General features: G+C 32.3%; 3 protein-coding genes across 3 annotated transcripts; 2 read left to right on the top strand and 1 right to left on the bottom strand.

Moving 5' to 3' along the window:
* Positions 1 to 210: 210 nt before the first annotated feature.
* On the top strand, positions 211 to 4,028 carry LOC146906133 (cystinosin homolog). Its single transcript, XM_085722617.1, has 8 exons — positions 211 to 411; positions 511 to 643; positions 2,478 to 2,567; positions 2,669 to 2,793; positions 2,904 to 2,946; positions 3,424 to 3,541; positions 3,632 to 3,681; positions 3,800 to 4,028. The coding sequence occupies exons 1-8, from the start codon at positions 293 to 295 to the stop codon at positions 3,932 to 3,934; spliced, it is 813 nt and encodes a 270-aa protein (XP_085578743.1). The 5' UTR covers positions 211 to 292; the 3' UTR covers positions 3,935 to 4,028.
* A 3,292-nt stretch (positions 4,029 to 7,320) lies between these two features.
* On the top strand, positions 7,321 to 11,896 carry LOC146906132 (cystinosin homolog). Its single transcript, XM_085722616.1, has 8 exons — positions 7,321 to 7,503; positions 7,603 to 7,735; positions 10,348 to 10,437; positions 10,539 to 10,663; positions 10,774 to 10,816; positions 11,288 to 11,405; positions 11,496 to 11,545; positions 11,667 to 11,896. Exons 1-8 carry the CDS (start codon positions 7,385 to 7,387, stop codon positions 11,799 to 11,801), a joined length of 813 nt encoding a protein of 270 aa, XP_085578742.1. The 5' UTR covers positions 7,321 to 7,384; the 3' UTR covers positions 11,802 to 11,896.
* A 2,343-nt stretch (positions 11,897 to 14,239) lies between these two features.
* LOC146906131 (cystinosin homolog) lies at positions 14,240 to 18,903 on the bottom strand. The gene is made up of 8 exons (XM_085722615.1): positions 18,675 to 18,903; positions 18,454 to 18,586; positions 16,912 to 17,001; positions 16,679 to 16,803; positions 15,944 to 15,986; positions 15,101 to 15,218; positions 14,959 to 15,008; positions 14,240 to 14,655 (listed from the first exon to the last, which is right to left on the bottom strand). Exons 1-8 carry the CDS (start codon positions 18,791 to 18,793, stop codon positions 14,500 to 14,502), a joined length of 834 nt encoding a protein of 277 aa, XP_085578741.1. The 5' UTR covers positions 18,794 to 18,903; the 3' UTR covers positions 14,240 to 14,499.
* Between the last annotated feature and the right edge of the window lie 4,340 nt (positions 18,904 to 23,243).

The raw sequence follows: 23,243 nt of genomic DNA, 5'->3' as shown, positions 1-23,243 counted from the left end.
GTGACGCGTGATTATATCACAACTACAATTATAGTAAAGATGAATGTGTATAAAATAAAAAGTTTACTCCTTTTGTCCCAAATCCTGTCTACATACAATTCCTCATTCATAACTCCCCACCCGCAAAAATAGAAAAAGAAACAAACTTTTTTACTTTTTTTTTTTTGAGCAAAAGAAACAAACTTTTTTGTTTTTAAAAAGATTGGCTATATATATTGGCAACATATATGCATAGTATACCAAAAAAGTTCATTATTTGTGAGAGAAAAAAAGTTGAACATAGAAATCGATCATGTCTTCTTGGAATTCAGTTCCACTTCATGTCTCTTATGAAGCTTTAGGGTGGTTTGCTTTTGTTTGTTGGTCAATTAGTTTTTGGCCTCAAGTGATCTTAAACTTTCGCAGGAAAAGGTAATAAATAATCCAGAAAACAATACCTTACCATTGTTTTTATGATATTATTATTTTATCAATAATATTTTGATCAATTTTGTTTTTGTGTTTGATTAGTGTGGTTGGCTTGAACTTTGATTTCGTGTTGCTGAATTTGACAAAGCATACATCATATCTTATATACAATGCATCTTTGTTCTTTAGCTCTACAATTCAACAACAATATAGAGATAAATACGGCCAGAAAGAGGTTTGTGAATTTTTCAATTACCATTCAATTCAATATATTTATTGTCCTTTATTATTCATGTTAAATTGATGAATTAGTTTTTATTATCTTGTGAAAAGAGACTAGTTTTTGTATACACTCGTAATTTGGCACTGTCTATGAAGCACAAACACTTGTTAAATTAGGCGTGTTCCGATGTCGGGCACTTGTAATTACACAAAATTATATGATTTTTTAAATTATTAACTATATCAGCGTATCAGTGTTCGTATCGTGTCCGGTGTCCCTGTCCGTACATGTGCTTCACATAGCACTGTTATATTATATGAATGAACTCGGATCTGGTTCGTGCTTATCGAAAAGATGTGCGGATAGAAAGAGAAAGTGTAAAAACATTAAACTATCATATGGCCATTTCCACTTTCACAAAAGTCAACGAGAAAAGAAAGAATAAGAAAATGACGTGTTACGGTTAGGAAGGAAGCGTAATAAGTAGGCGTTTGATGGGATTAATTAAAAGGAGTGAATGAATAAAATACTCTGTCTCATTAGCCTTATCCCTGAGATCCTAAAATTACTTTTTGGATACAATAAATAACTTATTTATCTAGTCAAGAATCAAAACAGATACATAAATTATTCAATGTCTCTAAAAAAATCAATTGTTTCTTATAAATAAGATCGGAGAGAGTATATTTTATTTGTGAAACACCTTAGTAATTATATTTTATTTTAAATTTATAATAATGAAATTATCATTTTAAAATTTTTGAGGAATAAATTATTATTTTAAAATTAAAAGTCAAAAAGAAAAAAAGGAATTAATATTTTAAAATAGTATTGACATGATTAGAGTAAATTTAATAGTGTGAGGAGGTGTTTTTCCTTTTTAAATGTCTTTTTAGGGGAATTTTACGTTCCTATTTAACTATCTTTTTGATATTTTAAGTATACCATTTGTAAATTACTCTTATGTTTTTTCAATAAAATTAATTAATGCTATCAATTCGAAAAACTAAATTTTGTATTTTGTTATCTTCAAATTTAAACAAAATTTTGTTACAAACAATGGTTCCAAGAAGAGTTAATAGATAAGTAGTAATTGTTAAAAATTTCAAGTGGAAAGTAAAAGAATAGATTTGAGAGAAGAAAAATAAAAGACTCCTGAATGTTCAAAAAAATAAAAGACAATTGTTTGTTATGAGGGAGCGCACGCAAAAAAAAAAGGGAATTTGTTGCAGAATAAAGATAATAACCGACAATTGTTTGTTACTGTGAGGAAAAATAACATTAAATTTATTGGAAAGATGTGCAAAAAAATATGAATTTATTGGTGGATTAAAATAAGGTATAATAGGAAGAAAATGTGCAAAAATACACATCATGAACATTTTTGTCTATGATTTATGCAATATTGAGACTTTTTTGTTGTATCTGAGGTAGTCTTTAGTTCATGTTAAAGGGCTAAAGGAACTTGTGTGTGGCTTGGACAATCACTTTCAACACCAATTTTAAGACCTCAAGTCATATTCAAAGACCTCTTTTTTATGTTTTTTTTTAAAGTGTCCCAATAGGTCGAGAAAGTGCAAGTGTTTTGTTTATAAACTACTTTTAATCTCAATTCTCAAACAATGTAGGACTTTTTAGGTGCATCACAACATAACATTAATTTTCTTTTGTTACTTTCATGTAAATAACGTAGAGCTCAATTTATGATAGAATTTTATAATTGATATACTTCTATGTTAAACATGTCATTAGCTATGGTCCATCATGCATTTCAGAAATTGACCCCTTATTTTTGTTCATGTTTAAAAAAAATAAAAAATATTGATTTTTTTTTCTTCTTTTGCAGATGATACCAGTGGCAGCAAATGATGTTGCATTCTCAGTCCATGCAGTACTACTAACAGCAGTGTCTTTGTTCCAAATTGCAATCTATGATGTTAGTACAATTTTCCTTTACCATTTAGCTTAATTATTATTTTTGTCATGAATTTAATATTATTCTAAATGTAACAATATTTTTCGATTATTTTTATGCAGCGTGGAAACCAGAAAGTATCTAAAATTGCTTGTGGAATAGTCACTGTTGCATGGACAACAGCAGTTGTGTGTTTCTTTATTGCATTGCACAATCATCATTGGCTATGGCTTCTCTCAATCTTCACGTATGTTATCTATTTTCATTTGTTACTACTTTTGAATTTTGATGCATTATGGTTTATGGAAGCTTTGTTTTGGAATTTTCTGACTTTTGTTGAAATTGATCAACTTGCAGTATCATTCAAGTTTCTATGACGGTCGTAAAATATATTCCTCAGGTTAGTATCGATTTTAATTTGTGTATTTTCATTTTAATTTCTATATACTTATGTTCATATTTCATACAAATGCTTGTTGAAATGATGCCTGACATGTATCATTGTTGGATTCTGAGACATGCAAGATCGATACATGTAGTTGCATTCAATCGTTTCTTAGTTTTTTGAATTATCATCAGTTATTATATGTCAGCGTTAGTGTCAATATTGTGTTTGTGTCCGTATTTCGTAGCTTATCATCAATGAATCATGTATTAGAACGCAACGCATGTTTAGATTGACATTGAGTTTTGCAGAATTACGTGAACATGTAAATTTTGCAAATACTACACTTTGAAGCATCACAAAATCAGATGAACCACCACGATTTTGTCGAACTCATTATTGATTAAAACATACAAAGTTTAAAAATTTTATTGTTCCATTTTTTGTTCTGAAGTTAGCCATCCATCTTAACCAATTATGTTGTGAAAATAGGCGGTGATGAACTTCATGAGAAAAAGTACTGATGGATGGAGCATTTGGAACATTCTACTGGACTTTTCTGGAGGGGTAGCAAACTATGCACAAATGGCTATGCAATCCATTGATCAAGGTCACTAATATCATCTATAACTATAATCTATCTTCTTTAAATTTATACTTTGAAGAAACGTGATTTTAAAATTCCATCTTTGTTTTTCAGGTTCTTGGGTGAACTTCTATGGAAACATAGGGAAACTATTGCTATCCTTGGTATGTAACAGTGTATCATTATTTGACATTTATGATTTTTTTTACTGTATGAAATATTATTGTTCTCTTACAATGATTTCACTGATTAAATCAATCATCACATTCTTTAACATTGCAGGTGTCTATATTCTTTGACATCCTCTTCATCATCCAACATTATGTGTTATATCCTGAAAGAAAACGCAAATTAGAGACATCTCCTGACTTTGATAATGTCAAGTCTTCTGATCAGACATTGGCTGATAATGTCTAAAAGATGTAAACTTGTTTTGTATTAATATCTGTCGGAATGAACACACCATTGTAGTTTATCCTTCTTATATAATGTTAGAAAAAATGTTTCAAGATGCTTCGACCCTCAATTCTCAAATATAGTTCTAACTTCTAAGGAATCTGAATTCACTCCAATCACTCAATTTCTGCATTTCATTGGTCAACAAATCAAAACTGTTGGATTAAGATCAAACGGTTCACATTTTGATTTCGTAGTTTGAATTTAAATTTACTAAAACGAATGTGTGGATTTTTAACCCTATCCGACAATCTCTTCATTGCTCTCCATCTGCACCTCTCCTCCCTTTTAGTTTAATTCATCCAAAGGCTTACATAATTGTTGGAACACTACGTGTGTGTTTGTGTGTAAATTGAAAAAATCTTACAGAGACTAGTTTGAAATTTATACTATATATAAAGAAAACCACCTCTTTCATCTTTTTTGGGTTGAATTTTTCTTTTCCAAAATGCTCTCAATTTTCATTACAAATAACACATCTAACAAATAGATAAGAATCAATTTAAATATTAAAATAAAAGTGTAACAAACACAATTTCTAGTGTTTTCTTTTATCATTTAAAATGTGTAACAAACTAGATGAATGTATCTATACTTATTTTTTCATTATCCCAATTATACCCTGAACAACATCTTTTTCTATTTTAAAGATTGTTGTTGGTGTCATTAAAAAAAAGAATTTAGATTAGATTTTTTAAGTTATATTTGTTGGTGTCATTGAAATAGGTAATCGTTGTTAGTTTGATTTGTTATAACTTAAAAGTAACAAACATTTATATTCTTAGTTTTAATCAAAATCAAAATTTCATAAAATAAACGTCGTTCATAATTTTCAAACGTTAGCGCAATAAAAAGAGCAAAAAGACGGGCACGTGAGTACCCGTCTTTTCGCTAGTATTAATAAAATCATGGACAATTTAAAATTGGTCTACAAAGACATAGACCAATTTAATACTCCATCCAGTCCTATTTACAAGAAATATTTAACTTTTTTGATTGATTGTATAAATGATGTATTTGGTCTATATTCTAGACAAGATACTCAATGAATCTGAAAACACTTTATAATAATGATTAAATTAATTATTTAATTTAACATTTCCAAATAATATATATATATATATATATATATATATATATATATATATATATTTCCCTTAGTGTTTATTTCATTTACATAATTATGCACCCCTTTAGATGTACACCCCTGCTATATAAACACTACTAATATGTCTGATCCATCCGATGTGCGACTTCCACTTTTTTACTTAATATTTTTTTTATTTCTTAGTACAAGAGTGTAGCACATGTAACGAGCAACTGTCTTTGACCTTGAAAACATAGTTTTAAAAACCGGACCGGTCATCGACTCGGTGAGGGTAGTGGGTCACTGGGTCATTGGTCGAACCACTGAGTCATTGGTCGAACCGCATGAAAGAATCGGATGACTCGGCCATTTCACTCGGTCTCCATATAGTTTTTATCTTTGTATTAAACAAGTTGACTCGGTCTAAACAAATAAAAATAACACTAATAAATATTAAAAAAATCATCAAATAAATTAAGATAATTTCTCAAATCTGTTCTTCAAATTTAAATCCATCGACTATGACATATAATTATCTGATCAAACACATAAATTAATTATAATATATATTAATTATGAGTATAATAAATTAGAAACATTTAATTTTACTATATATTTATCAAGATAAAATTAAAATGAAAAAAAAAGTGAGAAAATATACATGTTAAAATTTGAATTGAAGCATAAATGATTATAGCATTTGGTATTGTTAAATATATATAACCAATAACATCCGAAAATTATCACCACCAAGCGTATGCTGCAATGGTGAATAGCGCCCCATGATATATGCATGTCTCCACTCTCCTGCTCGATCCATGGCAGGGCCGTTTCCTATTTTTTAAAAATATAAATAAATTTTTTCCTGCTCGATCCATGGCAGGGCCGTTTCCTATTTTTTAAAAATATAAATAAATTTTTTAAAAATATAAATAAATAGTTGTTCATTCAAATAAATGCTTTGACCCGGTCTGCTCAGGAACTCACCGGTTTTAAACCGATTTTACCGATTCCCGCCGGTTCTCACCTGTTCAATATCAATAGCATGGCCGATCCATCTAGTTAAATGAACCGGTTACCCTTCCGGTTCACGGTCGGACCGGTCCAATCGGCCGGTCCGGTCCGGTTTTTAAAACTATGCTTGAAAAAGTATTTTTATTTAATCAATCTTTGACCTTGAAAAAAGTAAAGATTTTGTGCAATTCCAATCTCCATATTAATGAGTGACGCCTGATTATATCATAACTACAATTATAGTAAAGATGAATGTGTATAAAATAAAATTTTACTCCTTTTCTCACAAATCCGGTTCACATACAATTCCTCATCCGCAACTCCCCCCCCGGAAAAAGGCATTTACTTTTCCCACCATGTGGGTTTCCTCTCACGCCCTATTTTTTTTCCAAAAATGCCATTAAGTTTTCGGATTTTATAATCCGGAATGGTGTTTTCTTTTATTAATGGATGAAAAATTGAGTACGGATTTTTTCGAATTTTGTAATCCGGAAAATTCAAAAAATAGGGCGCGTTACATGATTTTTCTGGATTACCTAATCCGGAAACCCCCTAGACACCATTTTTCAAGGTAAAACAGTTCGGATTATATAATCCGAACTGTATCAGCATAAATTCTAAATATGTTTGTAACATGGATATTCATTTTAGGGTCAATATTAATCTTCCTAAGTCTCATCCTTCTGTTTTTGGGTCATTGTTACCTGTTCTTAGTCAAAAATCGGGTTTTCGGGCTACTTGATCAGATTGCTACGAAACTTCCCCAGAAAATCAGAAAAAATTCAAGGACCATGACTCCTGTAGAAGGGACTTTTTACGGAAGTCCGCCACTCAAAATCCAAAATTCCATCGTTTAGACCCATTTTTCATTTTTTTTATTTTTCATATTCTCAGAAAAATCCGAAAAAATTTGCATTAGTTTTATTTGATTTTTAGAATTTTTTTGTGCGATTTTTATGATTTTATTTGAGAGGTTTTTTTGCATTTTTTACTTAGTTTTTTTTTATTGTTTTTAAAAGCAAAACTCAAAACTGCTGAAATGTAAGAGTGTGTGATAGCTGATTATACATAAGAATTGTCCGGATTATAAAATCCGAAATAGTAATCATGAATCCGGATTTTAAAATACGGGATGCGCAAGGGCATTTTTGAAAATTTTACAGGACGCGGGAGAAGGCCATAGGTGGAAAAAGAAACAAAGTATACCAAAAAAGTATATATATTGGCAACATATATTGGCAACATAAACGCAAAGTATACCAAAAAAGTTCATTATTTGGGAGAAAAAAAGTTGAACATAGAAATCGATCATGTCTTCTTGGAATTCAGTTCCACTTCATGTCTCTTATGAAGCTTTAGGGTGGTTTGCTTTTGTTTGTTGGTCAATTAGTTTTTGGCCTCAAGTGATCTTAAACTTTCGCAGGAAAAGGTAATAAATAATCCAGAAAACAATACCTTACCATTGTTTTTATGATATTATTATTTTATCAATAATATTTTGATCAATTTTGTTTTTGTGTTTGATTAGTGTGGTTGGCTTGAACTTTGATTTCGTGTTGCTGAATTTGACAAAGCATACATCATATCTTATATACAATGCATCTTTGTTCTTTAGCTCTACAATTCAACAACAATATAGAGATAAATACGGCCAGAAAGAGGTTTGTGAATTTTTCAATTACCATTCAATTCAATATATTTATTGTCCTTTATTATTGATGTTAAATTAATAATTTACTCCCTCAGTTCCTTTTTAAGTGTCACTTTTAGAGAATTTTTTTTTTCTATTTAAGTGTCACTTTACATAGTTCAATGCAACATTAAATGTTATTTTACTAATATTACCCTTATTTATTATTGTGGAGAGAGAAATATATGTAATGAGATATTAAATAAATAAGGTTATTATACTAAAAATAGAAATTATTGTATCAAAAGTAGCAACAATTATTGATTGTTTTGATTTGTGTAAAATGTCAAAATGTGACAATTAAAAAGGAACTGAGGTAGTAGTTTTTATTATCTTGTGAAAAGTGACTAGTTTTTGTATACACTCGCAATTTGGCATTGTCTATGAAGCACAAACACTTGTTAAATTAGGCGTGTCCCGATGTCGGGCACTTGTAATTACACAGAATTATATAATTTGTTCAAATTATCTATCGTATTGTGTCCGGTATCCGTATCCGTACATGTGCTTCACATAGCACTGTTATATTATATGAACTCGGATATGGTTCGTGCTTATCGAAAAGATGTGCGGATAGAAAGAGAAAGAGAAAGAGAAAGAGAAAGTGTAAAGACATTAAACTATCGTATGGCTATTTACACTTTCACAAAAGTCAACGAGAAAAGAAAGAATAAGAAAATGACGTGTTACGGTTAGGAAGGAAGCATAATAAATAGGCTTTGAATGAGATTAATTCAAGAGAAATGATATTTGAACAACCATTTTATGATAACTTTTGTACAACTTTCTCTCATACTCACATGATATACTTATTCTCTCTCTTCCTTTTTCTCTCTATATTCTTTTTGACCAATAAGAAGAAAGGAAAGTAAGGTTGTCACAAAGTTGTCATCAAATAGTTGTCAAAATATCCATTACTCTTAATTAAAAGAAGTGAATGAATAAGTTGACTTTTTAGATACATTGAATAACTCATGTATCTAGTTAAGAATTTAAACCAGATACATAAATTATTCAATGTATCTAAAAAGTCATGGAAATAAAACTGGAGAGTTTATTTGTGAAACACCTTAGTAATTACTCCCTTCGTTCCTTTTTTGCACACACTCTATCTTTCCAATAAATTTAATATGTAACAAAACAATTGTTAGTTACTACTCTTTTTCCAACAAATTCCTGTTTTTTTTTGCGCGCTTTATCCTTCTCTCATAACAAACAATTTTCAATTTTTTAAATATTGTGCATATCTCTTATTTAAATTTGAAGATAATTTGTTCTAAAACAAAACAAACAAACTTTGTTTAAAAAAACAAACTTTAGTTTTCCAAATATATAGCATGTATTAGTTTAATAATTGACAAATGGTATAATTGACAAATCATACTCTTAAAATACCAAAACGACGGTTAAATAGGAACGAAAAATTCACCCTAAAAAGACACTTAAAAAGGAACGGAGGAAGAACGGAGGAAGTATAATTTATTTTAAATTTACAAATGAAATTAATATTTTAAAATTAAAAGTCAAAAAGAAAAAGAAGGAATTAATATTTTAAAAAGGTATTGACATGATTAGCGTAAATTTAATAGTGTGAGGATGTGTTTTTCATTTTTAAATGTCTTTTTTAGGGGAATTTTTTGTTCCTATTTTACTTTCTTTTCTGTATTTTAGTATACAAGTGCAAAGTAAAAGAACAGATTTGAGAGAAGAAAAATAAAAGACTCGTGAATGTTCAAAAAATAAAATAAAATTGTTTGTTATGAGAGAGCGTGAAAAAAAAATATGAATTTGTTGGAGAAAAAAGATAATAACTGACAATTGTTTGTTACTGAGAGAAAAAAATAACATTAAATTTATGGAAAGATAACATGTGTGCAACAAAATATGAATTTATTGGTGGATTAAAATGAGGGTATAATAGGAAGAAAATGTGCAAAAATACACATCGTTAATTTGATATTAATTTTATAAAAAGACACTTAAGTTCATGTTAAAGCCTAAAGGGCTAAAGGAACTTGTGTGTGGCTTGGACAATCACTTTCAACACCAATTTTTAGACCTCAAGTCATATTAAAAGACCTCTTTTTTATGTTTTTTTTTTTTTAAAGTGTCCCAATAGGTCGAGAAAGTGCAAGTGTTTTGTTTATAAACTACTTTTAATCTCAATTCTCAAACAATGTGGGATTTTTTAGGTGCATCAGACTTTTATGTAAATAACGTATAGCTCAATTTATGATACAATATTATGATTGATATACTTATATGCTAATATTTATAATCGGTAACATTGTATACATGTGACTACAAATAAACTAGAAGGCTAGATGTTGCAGAAGTCTTTCTAATTTTCCTCCCTGTGTTTAGATGTAAGATTTGTTGAATAGGTGAATGATTACAATATATGTTAAACATGTCATTAGCTATGGTCCATCGTGCATTTCAGAAATTGACCCCTTATTTTTGTTCTTAATTTTGATTTTTTTTGAACATCTAAGGGACTGAGTTAACTAGCTATTCTCCCACTGTTCTTGGTCATGTTTAAAAAAATAATAAATATTGATTTTTTTTTTTTGTTTTTTGCAGATGATACCAGTGGCAGCAAATGATGTTGCATTCTCAGTCCATGCAGTACTACTAACAGCAGTTTCTTTGTTCCAAATTGCAATCTATGATGTTAGTACAATTTTCCTTTACCATTTAGCTTAATTTTTATTCTTGTTATGAATTTAAGATTATTCTTAATGTAACAATATTTTTCGATTATTTTTATGCAGCGTGGAAACCAGAAAGTATCTAAAATTGCTTGTGGAATAGTCACTGTTGCATGGACAACAGCACTTGTGTGTTTCTTTATTGCATTGCACAATCATCATTGGCTCTGGCTTCTCTCAATCTTCACGTATGTTATCTGCTTTCATTTGTTACTACTTTTGAATTTTGATGCATTATGGTTTATGGAAGCTTTGTTTTGGAATTTTCTGACTTTTGTTGAAATTGATCAACTTGCAGTATCATTCAAGTTTCTATGACGGTCGTAAAATATATTCCTCAGGTTAGTATCGATTTTAATTTGTGTAATTTCATTTTAATTTCTATGCACGTATGTTCATATTTCATACAAATGCTTGTTGAAATGATGCCTGACATGTATCATTGTTGGATTTGAGACATGCAAGATCGATACATGTAGTTGCATTTTCTTATTTTTTTTGAATTATCATCAGTTATTATATGTCAGCGTTAGTGTCAATATTGTGTTTGCGTCCGTATTTCATAGCTTATCATCAATGAATCATGTATTAGAACGCAACGCATGTTCAGATTGACATTGAGTTTTGCAGAATTACGGTGAACATGTAAATTTTGCAAATACTACACTTTGAAGCTTCACAAAATCAGATGAACCACCATGATTTTGTCGAACTCATTATTGATTAAAACATACAAAGTTTAAGAATTTTATTGTTCCATTTTTTGTTCTGAAGTTAGCCATCCATCTTAACCAATTATGTTGTGAAAATAGGCGGTGATGAACTTCATGAGAAAAAGTACTGATGGATGGAGCATTTGGAACATTCTACTGGACTTTTCTGGAGGGGTAGCAAACTATGCACAAATGGCTATGCAATCCATTGATCAAGGTCACTAATATCATCTATAACTATAATCTATCTTCTTTAAATTTATACCTTGAAGAAACGTGATTTTAAAATTCCATCTTTGTTTTTCAGGTTCTTGGGTGAACTTTTATGGAAATATAGGAAAACTATTGCTATCCTTGGTATGTAACAGTGTATCATTATTTGACATTTATGATTTTTTTTTTACTGTATGAAATATTATTGTTCTCTTACAATGATTTCACTGATTAAATCAATCATCACATTCTTTTAACATTGCAGGTGTCTATATTCTTTGACATCCTCTTCATCATCCAACATTATGTGTTATATCCTGAAAGAAAACGCAAATTAGAGACATCTCCTGACTTTGATAATGCCAAGTCTTCTGCTCAGACATTGGCTGAGAATGTCTAAAAGATGTAAACTTGTTCTGTATTAATATATGTCGGAATGAACGCACCATTTGTAGTTTATCCTTTTTATATAATGTTATAAAGAATGTTTCAAGATGCTTCGACCCTCAATTCTCAAATATAGTTCTAACTTCTAAGGAATCTGAATTCACTCCGATCACTCAATTCCTACATTTTATTGGTCAACATATCGAAACTGTTGGATTAAGATCAAACGGTTCACATTTTGAGTTTGTAGTTTGAATTTAAATTACTAACATGAATGTGTGGGTTTTTAACCCTATCCGACAATCTCTTCATTTCTCTCCATCTGCACCTCTCCTCCCTTTTAGTTTAATTCATACAAAGGCTTACATAATTGTTGGAACACTACGGTGTTTGTGTGTAAATTGAAAAAATCTTAGAAGTCTCACATTGATTAGTTTATACACAATACTAATGTTTTTACAGGGGACCTACGACTCTAAGGGTGTGCCCTTGGAGATAACCAATTTTGTAAATGGGTGATGACACATTCAATTTGACCACCTGGCGTGCAACTTCAGCCTTTGGGGATAACCAATTTTGTAAACCGGTGATGACACACTCAATTTGACCACATCGCGTGCAACTTCGGCTGGGCTTTTGCTGTGTGGTGTATTATACTATATATATTTCAATGACCTGAAACATTCGATTAATTAATTATTATTTTTTTTTATTTTGGTTTTGATACACGTCATCACCACGTAAGCATTTTCCACACGTCAACATGCACCCTCCATCAACTCAATTCAACGTCAACCATTAGCGAGACAAGATCATGCCATTGATTACACAACATTCAAACGAAAAACAAGAAATATGATCCATGGATAATAAATCAATGGCTTGGTGAAGCATTCCATAAGCTGGTTTGTATATTTATGCCTGTGCATTTTGCGGCAACTACTAATATACATGTGAGATGGTAAAAATGTTTCTAGGGACAAACCAATAAAATCCAAGTATGAATTCTAATGATTTAGAATAAAATTCGGTACAAATGAGAAATCATGTGAGAATAGTGTTGAATGAGAGTTTTAAGGTTTTAGAGAGAAGAAGATAATTGTTGAAATGTTTGATTGATTGCAAATGAGGCACAAGCCAAGTTTAAATACAATCCTCAAGGCTAAAAGAGTAAAATAACATAAGGTAAATATTATTTAAAATAAACTAATTATCGAACACTTTATTCCTCGAACAACAGGTCTCTCTTTTAACTCTCGATAATTCATTTTGTTCTTATGCAATTTTGTAGGTCTTAAGTCTTAACAGAGTGGAAAAAGTTGTGGAGAGAAACTACATTTAAGACTTGATTATTAAGTGAGGACAATGATTCCAAGAAGAGGAGCAAACAATCCTGCATCTTCATTACATCTTTAGAAGTCCTTTTCATACCAGCTTCTTTTTCACCAGATTTCCTAGAAAATATAACCCAAGAACAAGGTGATGGCTTCTACAACAGAATCATCGTTGAATGGATTTGGTTTGATATTCGGAGGTGGTTCTAAGTTATACTATGATTTTCAATTCAACCCGGAAAAAAAAATGTCAGTTCTTGTGCCAGTTCTTGTCTCTCTTCCCATAGCAGTAGCACCAACAAGGTTAGAGTATTTTGTAAAGGAGCATCAGAAATAGTGGTTAAAATGTGTGACAAGGTTGTTAATGCATAAGGCAAAGTTGTCGATTTGAATGAACAACAAAGAAATGGCATCACAGAAGTTATTTATGGCTATAGAGGGGTCAAATTTCACAGACAAGACCCAACAAGAATTGGATGAGATAATACGTAAATGAAAATTGCTTTTCTTCCTTTCAAAATTGCTCATTCCCTTAACTCAGCGGGAGGTAACTCCAGTTCGGCATTTTTTAGCGGAAGTTAACTCACGCTGGCACTTTTAAAATCCGTTGAACAGGCTTAAAAAATGATTGGACCGATCTTAAAAAGTAGGGATCAGTGGCTTTTCAATGGATAGCTAATCAGTAATAAGAAATTTACTATGACATAAATTGACATAAAGATCAATGCTTTAATTCTATAACTTCCAACGAAGTTTGCTGAAGCTCCAGGCCAAATAGTGATCATCGTATATGGGATGAAAATAATCCTAGGTTTGCTTTGATATTGATATCAATCAATGGAAAGTTTGATTCTGTGGTCGTGATTGATTAGAAGGCCTGACAAAGCGGTCTTTGAACGATCTTAATGATCGGTTAAAACTTGATTTTAACAACCTTGAGAGGACTATTGTGTGAAATTTTCAAACAGCATTTCTTATAGCTTGATTAGGTGCATATTTATGTTGATTACAACTTGTACCTAGGTCCTAGGCCTGAGTGGGGATCAGTAGCTTGTCAATAGAAAGCTAGTCCGTAATTAAAAATTTACTATGATATAAATTGGCATAAAGATCGATGTTTACTATGATATAAATTGGCATAAAGATCGATGCTATAAATCTATATCTTACAACAAAGTTTGGTGAATTGTGGTATAAGGATAAAAATAATCCTAGTTTTTCTTTCATATTGATATCAATGATGGGAAGTTTGATATACATGACAAACTATAATATATCTTACACATTCTGTGGGGGTGTTCGATCAGAAGGCCTGGTAAGGTGCTCTTTGATTTAATCTTCATGATCGGTTGAATATGCATTCTGAACCAAAACATGTCACACATTCTCTGATGGAGATTCATGAGAAGGCCTGTTGAGGTGCTCTCTGATTTGATCTTCATCCTCGGTGGTGGCCACCAATTTGGAGGATTTTTTATCAGGATACAGGACATAATGTTGAATAATGAAAATTATGTCAAAGAATACAGATACCTGCAATTATGTATATAGTTAAAAGAAGTATCACAAAAGCCTCAAGCAGCCGAGGCTTCATTACCTGATAAGCACATGAACTATCCTACATCGATGCAAAGTTTGATTCAGAATAAACGCACTCACACCTACTGTTTTCATTTAAGTAAAACTTATGACCTGTTTGGTTATTGTTTACTTTCTCTATTTTCATTTTCTATTTAAGGAACCATAACATTATGTAAAATAAATGGAACGGAAAAGGAAGAAAGAACTGTAATTTAAGAATGAAGCAAAATTTTGTTTAAGGAGAGTTTTCTATACCAGAGAGAGCAACACTTTTCCTATATTCCCATAGAAGTTGACCCATGAATCTGGAAAGATGGGATTTAAAATATGTCAGTTAAAATATAGAATCAAATGGCAAGACCTATCAATCGCAGAGATGAGTCCGTGACAAACAAACCTTGGTCTACTGATTGCACAACCATCTGTCCATAGTTTGCTATTCCTCCAGAAAAGTCTAGTAGAATGTTCCCAATGCTCCATCCATCAGTACTTTTCCTCAGGAAGTTCATGCTTACCTATATTCATAACACAAGTTGTTAAATTGACAGATACAAGGAGAAAAATAAACCTGTTAAGTACTACATCAGTCATCAACAGAAGATTATTATTACAGGTATGAGTTCTCTTTAATTAAAAGGATTTAGAGATAATGATGTAGAAATCTCTTTAATTAAATATTACAGGTTACTTCACCAAGTGGACATTAAGAATAGAATATTTAAAAACAATCTACTTAAGTTTATGAAGTGTATTATCACAGGTTCCGTACTACATCAGTTATCAACAGAAGAGTGGAGAACTATACTAGTGGTATGGTTCGATTTCGAGAAACAGTTTCTTACGGGAGACGAAGTTTATGTTTCAGAAATTTCATGACACTAACAAAATGTCAATCATAGAAAAATGGAGCTTCAACAAATACATCTATAAATAGGAAGGGTTCAAACTTTTAGAGGATGTCATTACTAGAGAGAAAGAATCAAAGAATATGATTACACCTTTACTCATTCCATTCAATTTAAATTTCCATACTTAACAATTTATTTTTCTCTAAGAAAAAGAAAGGTACTGAGTCTGAGCTTAAGTTGACAACAAGTACTTTTGAGAAGAAAATGAAAATAGTTTCATATGCATTTAGAAGCATAACCAATAAATTAGGTTCTGTAAGGAATTTATTTTTGTTTAAAAAAAGGCTACTTGACAATCATCTGCATAGAAAAAGAAAAAATAAAATCCTAACCTGGGGAATGTACTTTATAGTAGTCATAAGCACTTGAATTGAGCTGCAACATGATCAGTTTAAATAACAAGTTAGAACAATAGTAAATCATATTCACAGGTTAAGGCAATTAGATATTTTTTTTTATCGTCTAGAATACACTGTAGCACTATAACAAAGGCAGGTCTGAGCCTCTGAAACGGTTCGAATACATAAGATTGCAAGCTTTGCATTACAATGAGACGATAAATAAAAAAACAAATGAAATTGTCCACCTTACATGTCAAAAAAGTGTAAATAAATTAAATGTTCTTAGATGTCAGGAAGCATATCTCTTGGTGGCAATTGATCAACAAGATTTTAAGACACGGCATCAATTTCTTGTACCTTATAACTATGTGCTGACTACTACCTATATGCAAATCACAGAAATAATTTTCTGTGGCACACATCATCTCCAAAATTAGTGAAAAATGAGAAATAACTTCTTTTTGTTTCACAAAAATCATGCCAGTCTGAGATGAATTAGGATGGTCACTATAAAGCATTCACAAAATTACCATAAATATTTTTGTAATCTATTTCACAAACACCATGCCAGAAACAAACTGGGAAAGATTAAACACTTTTCATGTCTCCAGTTGACTAATAGTTTACAGACTAAAAGTACATGCAACGAACTATTCACAAGAGACAAGTTGAACGTCCGAAAGCATAAAACTGATGTTATTGACCACTCGAGAAGAAACAACATACTTGAAGATGTTGAGAAGCCAAAGCCATGAATGATTAGACAAAGCAACAAAGAAACAAACTGCAGCAGTAAGCCAAACAATGGAGACAATTCCAATACAAATTTTGGACAGTTTCTGACTTCCACGCTACAATGAAATAGTTATACCAAGTTCAGTAAAATGGAGAATTCAGTCATAGAACACACCATAAAAAGAAAGAACAATATTCAGAACGAGAAGAAATATCATTTTTACTTCATAGATTGCAATCTGGAACAATGCAATGGCTGTCAGCAGAACAGCATGGATTGAGAAAGCAACATCATTTTTTGCTACAGGTATCATCTGAAATAGTTAAAATTATAACTGTAAAATTGTTAATTAACTCCTAGAACATTAAAAGACATTATCATTTCCACAAACATTAAAAGACATTATCATTATGTACCAAAAAAAAAAAAAAAAAAAGACATTATCATTTCCACAACGTGCAGAAAAAATTGTCCTAATCTAAATATATCAGATTCCACAACACTATTGTCCCAGCAAGTTCCATAATCGTGACTACTTTTTTTTTATTTTTTTTAAAATAAAATAAAGTACATTAGAGCAAAGAATACCTACATTTTCAAACAATCACGATTAACTTTTAGAAAAATAGACGTAATCTGAAACAAATCAATATGATGAAAACAAGACAGTAATAGCCATCTTGAGATCCTTTATATTGCAGAGAATCTCAGGCAAATGAGGCTGATGCAAGTTTAATAACAGTCGTAGAGACACTAAAAAATTAGGACGTTGTAGCCCTGATCATTGATGCACTATCACCGACTTGTTGTAAAACTTTAAGATATGCTTGAATGGAGGTTTTTAAAAACTTTCATTTTAAATAGTCTAGCGGAAAAACTCACACACACTATGTACAGAGAAGTGGGGAGTTGGTCTCCATGAGCTGATGAGCATAGCTCAATTGGTAGGGATATTGCAATGGGTGAAATTCTAGCCCCTAGGCTACTTGACTCAAAACAAGCAAGTGGAGAATTGGAGTTTGAACCCGCGGCCCAACACACGCAATGTCGTCTTCTAGTATCTTAGTTGTACTTACAAAACGAAAGTGACTGTTTTAAAGGGCTAAAATAGTGTATTTTCATTGAATGTCAATGTAAAACTATTTTACGCCTATAGCATATGTCTCAGTCTCTCTTCTAAAATTGAAAGAATAATATAATAGATGATCATAAGATTTGAATCACACATAATCCATTTTTAGAAACATTATATTACTTTATTAATTTACAAAAGAAAAATAAACCATTCACTCCGTCCAAAATACTTCATTCAAACAAACTCTTGGCGGAAATTAGTCATCAACAAAGCCAGCGGATACCTATGAAGAACAAACATGCATTGGACACTGACATGTCAACACTGATAATAATTTATGAAAATAACATAATTTGATTTAATCACAAGTGTCAGTATTGGACACGGCTTCATTTGTACCATTGTGTTAACCAAAATAGGTGAAAATATTGGGTTTCCTCTTTTGGCATGATGGTATGAAGCACACACACTCCTCAGGTTAGGCGTGTCCCGGTGTCGGACACCACCGACACTTGTAATTACACTGAATTATGTAATTTTCTCAAATTATTAACGGTGTCGGCGTGTTCGTGTCTGGTGTCCATGTCCGTATCCGTGTTCCATATGGCATAACTTGAAATGAAGAAGAATTTAACATAAACAATATAAATAACAGATTAAAGTTACTATTAGTAAGAGAAGAAAGCTTACCTGATCATAACCATATTTCTGAAAATATTGTTTCTGAATAGCAGAGCTAAAGTAAAGAGAAGCATTGTATATAAGATATGAACTGTGCTTCGTTAAATTTAACAGCACGAAATCAAAGTTGAGTCCAACAACGCTGAAAATTTCAAAATAAAAAATTGAGGGTTAAATTAAACAAACGGATTAGACATAATGAAAAGAATAGAAGAAGAAAGAATAGAAACCTTTTCCTGCGAAAATTTAAGATGACTTGAGGGTAGAAACTGATGGACCAAACAATAAAAGCGAACCAACCAAGAACTTCGTAGGTTACTTCTAATGAAACTGAATTCCATGAAGCCATTTCTTCTATCTTCACCTTTGTTTCTATCGGCACAAAACTGATTTTGTTGAGTTTGGGACACCGGAACTTTTTATTCTATTCTTTTCTATGTGTAGAGGAAGGATTGCAATGCTTACGCAACTAACTCTTGAAATTCTTTTATTTGTTTTTTTTTTTTTCCGTCTTAGATGAAGTGTATCCACAAATTGTCGGTATGATGTATGACTCTGCACCTCGCAGTCACAAAGGTCTCGGACTATTAAATACAAAGTAATCTCTGACTATGCACTTCTGTTATCAGTTTAATCCATGACGTTCAAAACTTTAGTTAATTGATGGGGTGACGTCCATGAGGTGTCACATGGATTAAAATAAAAGTAGAAAATGGTCACTTTAATCCTTGAACCAAAAATCAATATCCCCAAATTTGAATCTTAAATCCCTAAATCCCGAATTAAATCCTCAAATTTCTAAATCTCATCTAATTCTCTCTTTTGTTGAAAATCAATTTTGTTGTTGTTGTTGTTAATTCTATAGATTGTACTGAATTTTAATGTTTATAAGAAATCATCACATTTTACTCCTTAATTTCAAAAAAGTATAATATTTCCCTCATTCTATAGTGTAAGTGCAATGAAGTTGATTAATATATTTCTATATGCATGTTTGATAAATGTGTTTTAGTAGAAAGTAAGTTACGGTTGAAGCTATTTTCGACCATGTTTAGCTAAGTCAAAGTTTGGAGGCATTTGGCATGAGACATACTATTAATTATAATAGTTCACACCATATAAACTAAATTATTTGATTGGTAGCACAAAAGATTTGGAGTTTACTATGTTCCTTTCTTACTACAAATCTCCACTGATTAACAACAACAAAAAAAGAAAATTGATTTTGAACGAAGAGGGAAATTAGATGAGATTTAAGGATTTGGGATTAAGTTTGGGATTTAGGGATTTAAGATTCAATTTTGGGATATTGATTTTTGGTTCAGAGACTAAAGTGATCATTTTCTACTTTCACTTCATCTCTGTGACATCTCATGCACGCCACTTCATCAGTTAACAAAAGTTTTTAACGTCAGAGATTACTTTGTATTTAATCCTGAGTCAGGGACCAAAGTGACCATTTACTCACTAATTATTTCTTTTAAAAGGGTATTTTTATTGGGTTCTAGTAATATGTCAGATCGAGCCATACTTTCTGTTCTGGACCGGCCAAAAGGACTCTTGGCCCATTAACTTAGGCCCAATATCACTCAAAGCCCAAACTCCACGTTTGGCATTATTGCTCGCAACTTACCCCCTCCCCGAGGGGGGTGCACGAAGCAAACGAGACTGGTTCAAACGAACCTCAACGTCTCTCTTGCACATTCTGCACGTTCCCGCAATAAACTCTCTGGCGGTTACATTTCCCACGATTTCATAACTGCCAGAGCCAGGTGTGCCTCCTCAACGGCTCTGCAGCTCTCCACCTCTATAAGTAGGGGACTTGAAGGTGAGAAAAACACAAGAAGGGGGGTTGAATTGTGTTTTGAAAAATTCTTCAATTTCTCTAAATAACTGAATACACTGATCAGAAGCTAAGTGAGACAGCTTCTGAAGTGATGATCAGAATCTAAATGCAGCGGAATAAAACAGAGAGAGAGAAGAAGAACGACACAAAGCAATTATACTGGTTCCTTCCACAATCCGGAAGTAGTCCAGTCCCCCTTGCACTTCCAAGGAGATTTCACTATGAGTAATATCTGATTACAAATGCTCAAGCACACAAGCAAGAGACTTCCAATGCTCAAGCACACAAGCAAGAGACTTCCTTTGCTCAAGAACACAATCAAGAGACTTCCTGCTCAAGCACAACTGCAAGAGACTTCCTAACTAAACAAAATTACACAGAAAATTGTTTAAGGTTGAACACTTGATATACAATCAGAGGTGCTCACAATACAAATCAGATACAGACTCAATGGACTTAAGAATTTCTAAGATATGACTTTGAGACACAGAAATTCTAAGTGAATGCAGAACAATTTCAGCAGAGGTTTGGTACTTGTGAGAATCTTGTGAGTCTTTCGTTCAGCGTTCTTGCATTACCAATTCTCTAGGTCTTCACTCCTTTATATAGAGGTGTGAAAGAGACGTTGTGAAATTGCCAGCACACCAAAGAGTCGTTGTTGAAGCTTGATCTTTCACCAATGATCTTTTGCCTGATTTGGTTGTTGTCCTATGAAGAACAAATTTGAAATCCATTCCTTATCCAAAGGAACATCTATGCAGGCGAGACCGTATTCTGGAGCTGTTTTCTTGTCTTGAAGTGCAGACACAAAACAGAGTAGTGGAGAACGTGGTTGTACAATTCGTACAAAGTACAATGTCAACGCTTTCGTCCAAATTGCAAACACACACCTTCAAACACCTTTGAAATGACCGTTGCAAGCTCCACTAATCCTTTGTTTGTGTTTTCGAATCCAATAGACAGCTTTTGCATTGATGATTCTTCAATTCTTGATTCTTTGCAAATCCAGTTGATATTCAGCTTCTGGTGAAATGGCTTCTGATGATGCAGCTTCTGATGATGTGACTTCTGGACCTCTTGTCTTCAGGAGCACTATTCTTCAGGAGCGCTATTTCTTCAGGAGCAGCTTGACTTCAGGAGCGCTTTTTCTTCAGGAGCAAGTTGCCTTCAGGAGCGTCCAAGCTTCGAATTTTTGTTGTTTCCATAGCTCTTTATTTGCTCATTCAGAACCAATGATGATGTAACTTTATAATTATGGTCCTGTACACTTGAACAAATATTAGCTAATCCAATTTACAATTTTTAATACCTTGTTATCATCAAAACTCTTTAAGGTTTATTGTTAAACACATTTTGTTCCAACAATCTCCCCCTTTTTGATGATGACAAACAAAAGTATTTAAAATTGATCAATTGTTGTTAATCTAATTAACAAGTTGACTTTGGGGTTCTGAGGTTTGTAAGCTCAGAATCTGAGGTTTGTAAGCTCAAACTCCCCCTGAGTCTGATAGTCTTTAAGGTGAGGTTTGTAAGCTCCCCCTAAGTTCTATCCAGGTTAATTAAATTCATTTTGCGCGCAATAATTATTATCAGAGCTTAAAAGCAAAATTGAATCATTGAAAGAATTTACTTATAGATAAGAAGAATGGTTCAATTAACTTTACTTGAAATTTTGATACTCCTTCGTTCATTCATAGCTTATACCAATAAGGTAAAAAGATAGAAGTTTTTCAAAAATTTCAAATGCCATTAATGGGGCTCAGAGCCTTTAAATACTTGTCACATATACTCCCCCTTTTGTCATTATCAAAAAAAATAAAATAAATCTAAGCACAAAAGACAAAAAGATATGAGAAAAACTCAAACGTGAGAGAGTATACTAAGCAATGAACTAAATAAATCAGAGCAAAAAAAACATGTATATTCAATTGTCAGAAGCAGCTAATCAGTCAGAATCAGTAAGCATTCAGAAGCAAAGAGAATTAAAACAGAATGGTTTCAGAAGCAAGGACTAGGAATTCAAAACAAACAACAAACAAAAAGAAAAACACAAGGGTGTGCAACTAAGTGTTGGTTTGATGTTGTTTCTTCATCTCCTCCATTTCTTCAATCTTCTTCTGCAACAGTTCTTCAAGCTGTTGTTGCCTCTGGAAGCTTCTTGCTGCTGCTGTGCCATCTGTTTCTTCAGAAGCTTACACAACCTTGCTTCTCTGGTCAAGTAATCCGTTTCTAAGAAGAAAGGCTGGTTTGCCAGGAGCAGTGTAGAACTTCTTACTCTGAGATTCTGATTCAGATGCTCCATTAATTTCCTGACAGAAGCTTCCTTGCTTCTGATGCACTTAGCCCTTAAACTTTCAATTAGCTCAGTTGCCCGGTTCTGAAGTGATGCCCAGGAGTCTTCATATGCACTTGTGAGATCAATTTTCCTTCGTTGATCCACAAGATTAAGCAATTGACTAAGGATTGTCTGAAGCTCAGAATTGATATATCCAGATTCCAGGATGTTTGTGGGTGGATGTTCAAGGATTTCAAGATCAGAATCACTGATTTCTAAGTCTTGAATAGGGTTAGGAACTGGAATGGTAAGGTGTGTTTGTGTGTTAGAAGATGAGGGCTGGTCAGAATCAATGTGTGTGGTGGAGGTTGAGGCTTGAACATTGACTAGAGAGATGTCAACATCCATGGGAGTTGGTTCAGGAGAGTGTTCAGGTAAAGGTTGAAATTCAGTTTCAGATGGTGGTTGTTGTGGTGAAGTTGATGTTTGAGTGTTGAGTTGGGGGTCAATGATGGCTATTGGTGATTGTGGGGGTGTTGTGGGTTTTTGTGGTTCAGGTGTTTGTTGATGGGGGTTTTCTGAAACAACGTTTTCAGAAGCAGCTGCTTCTGGAGTTGCTTCAGAGGCTTTTTCTGAGGTTTTGTCTATGGGTAACTCACCTGAGTAGTGGAGAGCAAG

The sequence above is a fragment of the Medicago sativa genome, chromosome 7 (assembly GCF_051527215.1).
Source record: "Medicago sativa cultivar Bolivia chromosome 7, Bolivia_mono, whole genome shotgun sequence".
Taxonomy (NCBI): Eukaryota; Viridiplantae; Streptophyta; class Magnoliopsida; order Fabales; family Fabaceae; genus Medicago; species Medicago sativa.
Note: the sequence above shows the minus strand (reverse complement) of the source record. Positions and strands in the feature narration are given on the sequence as shown.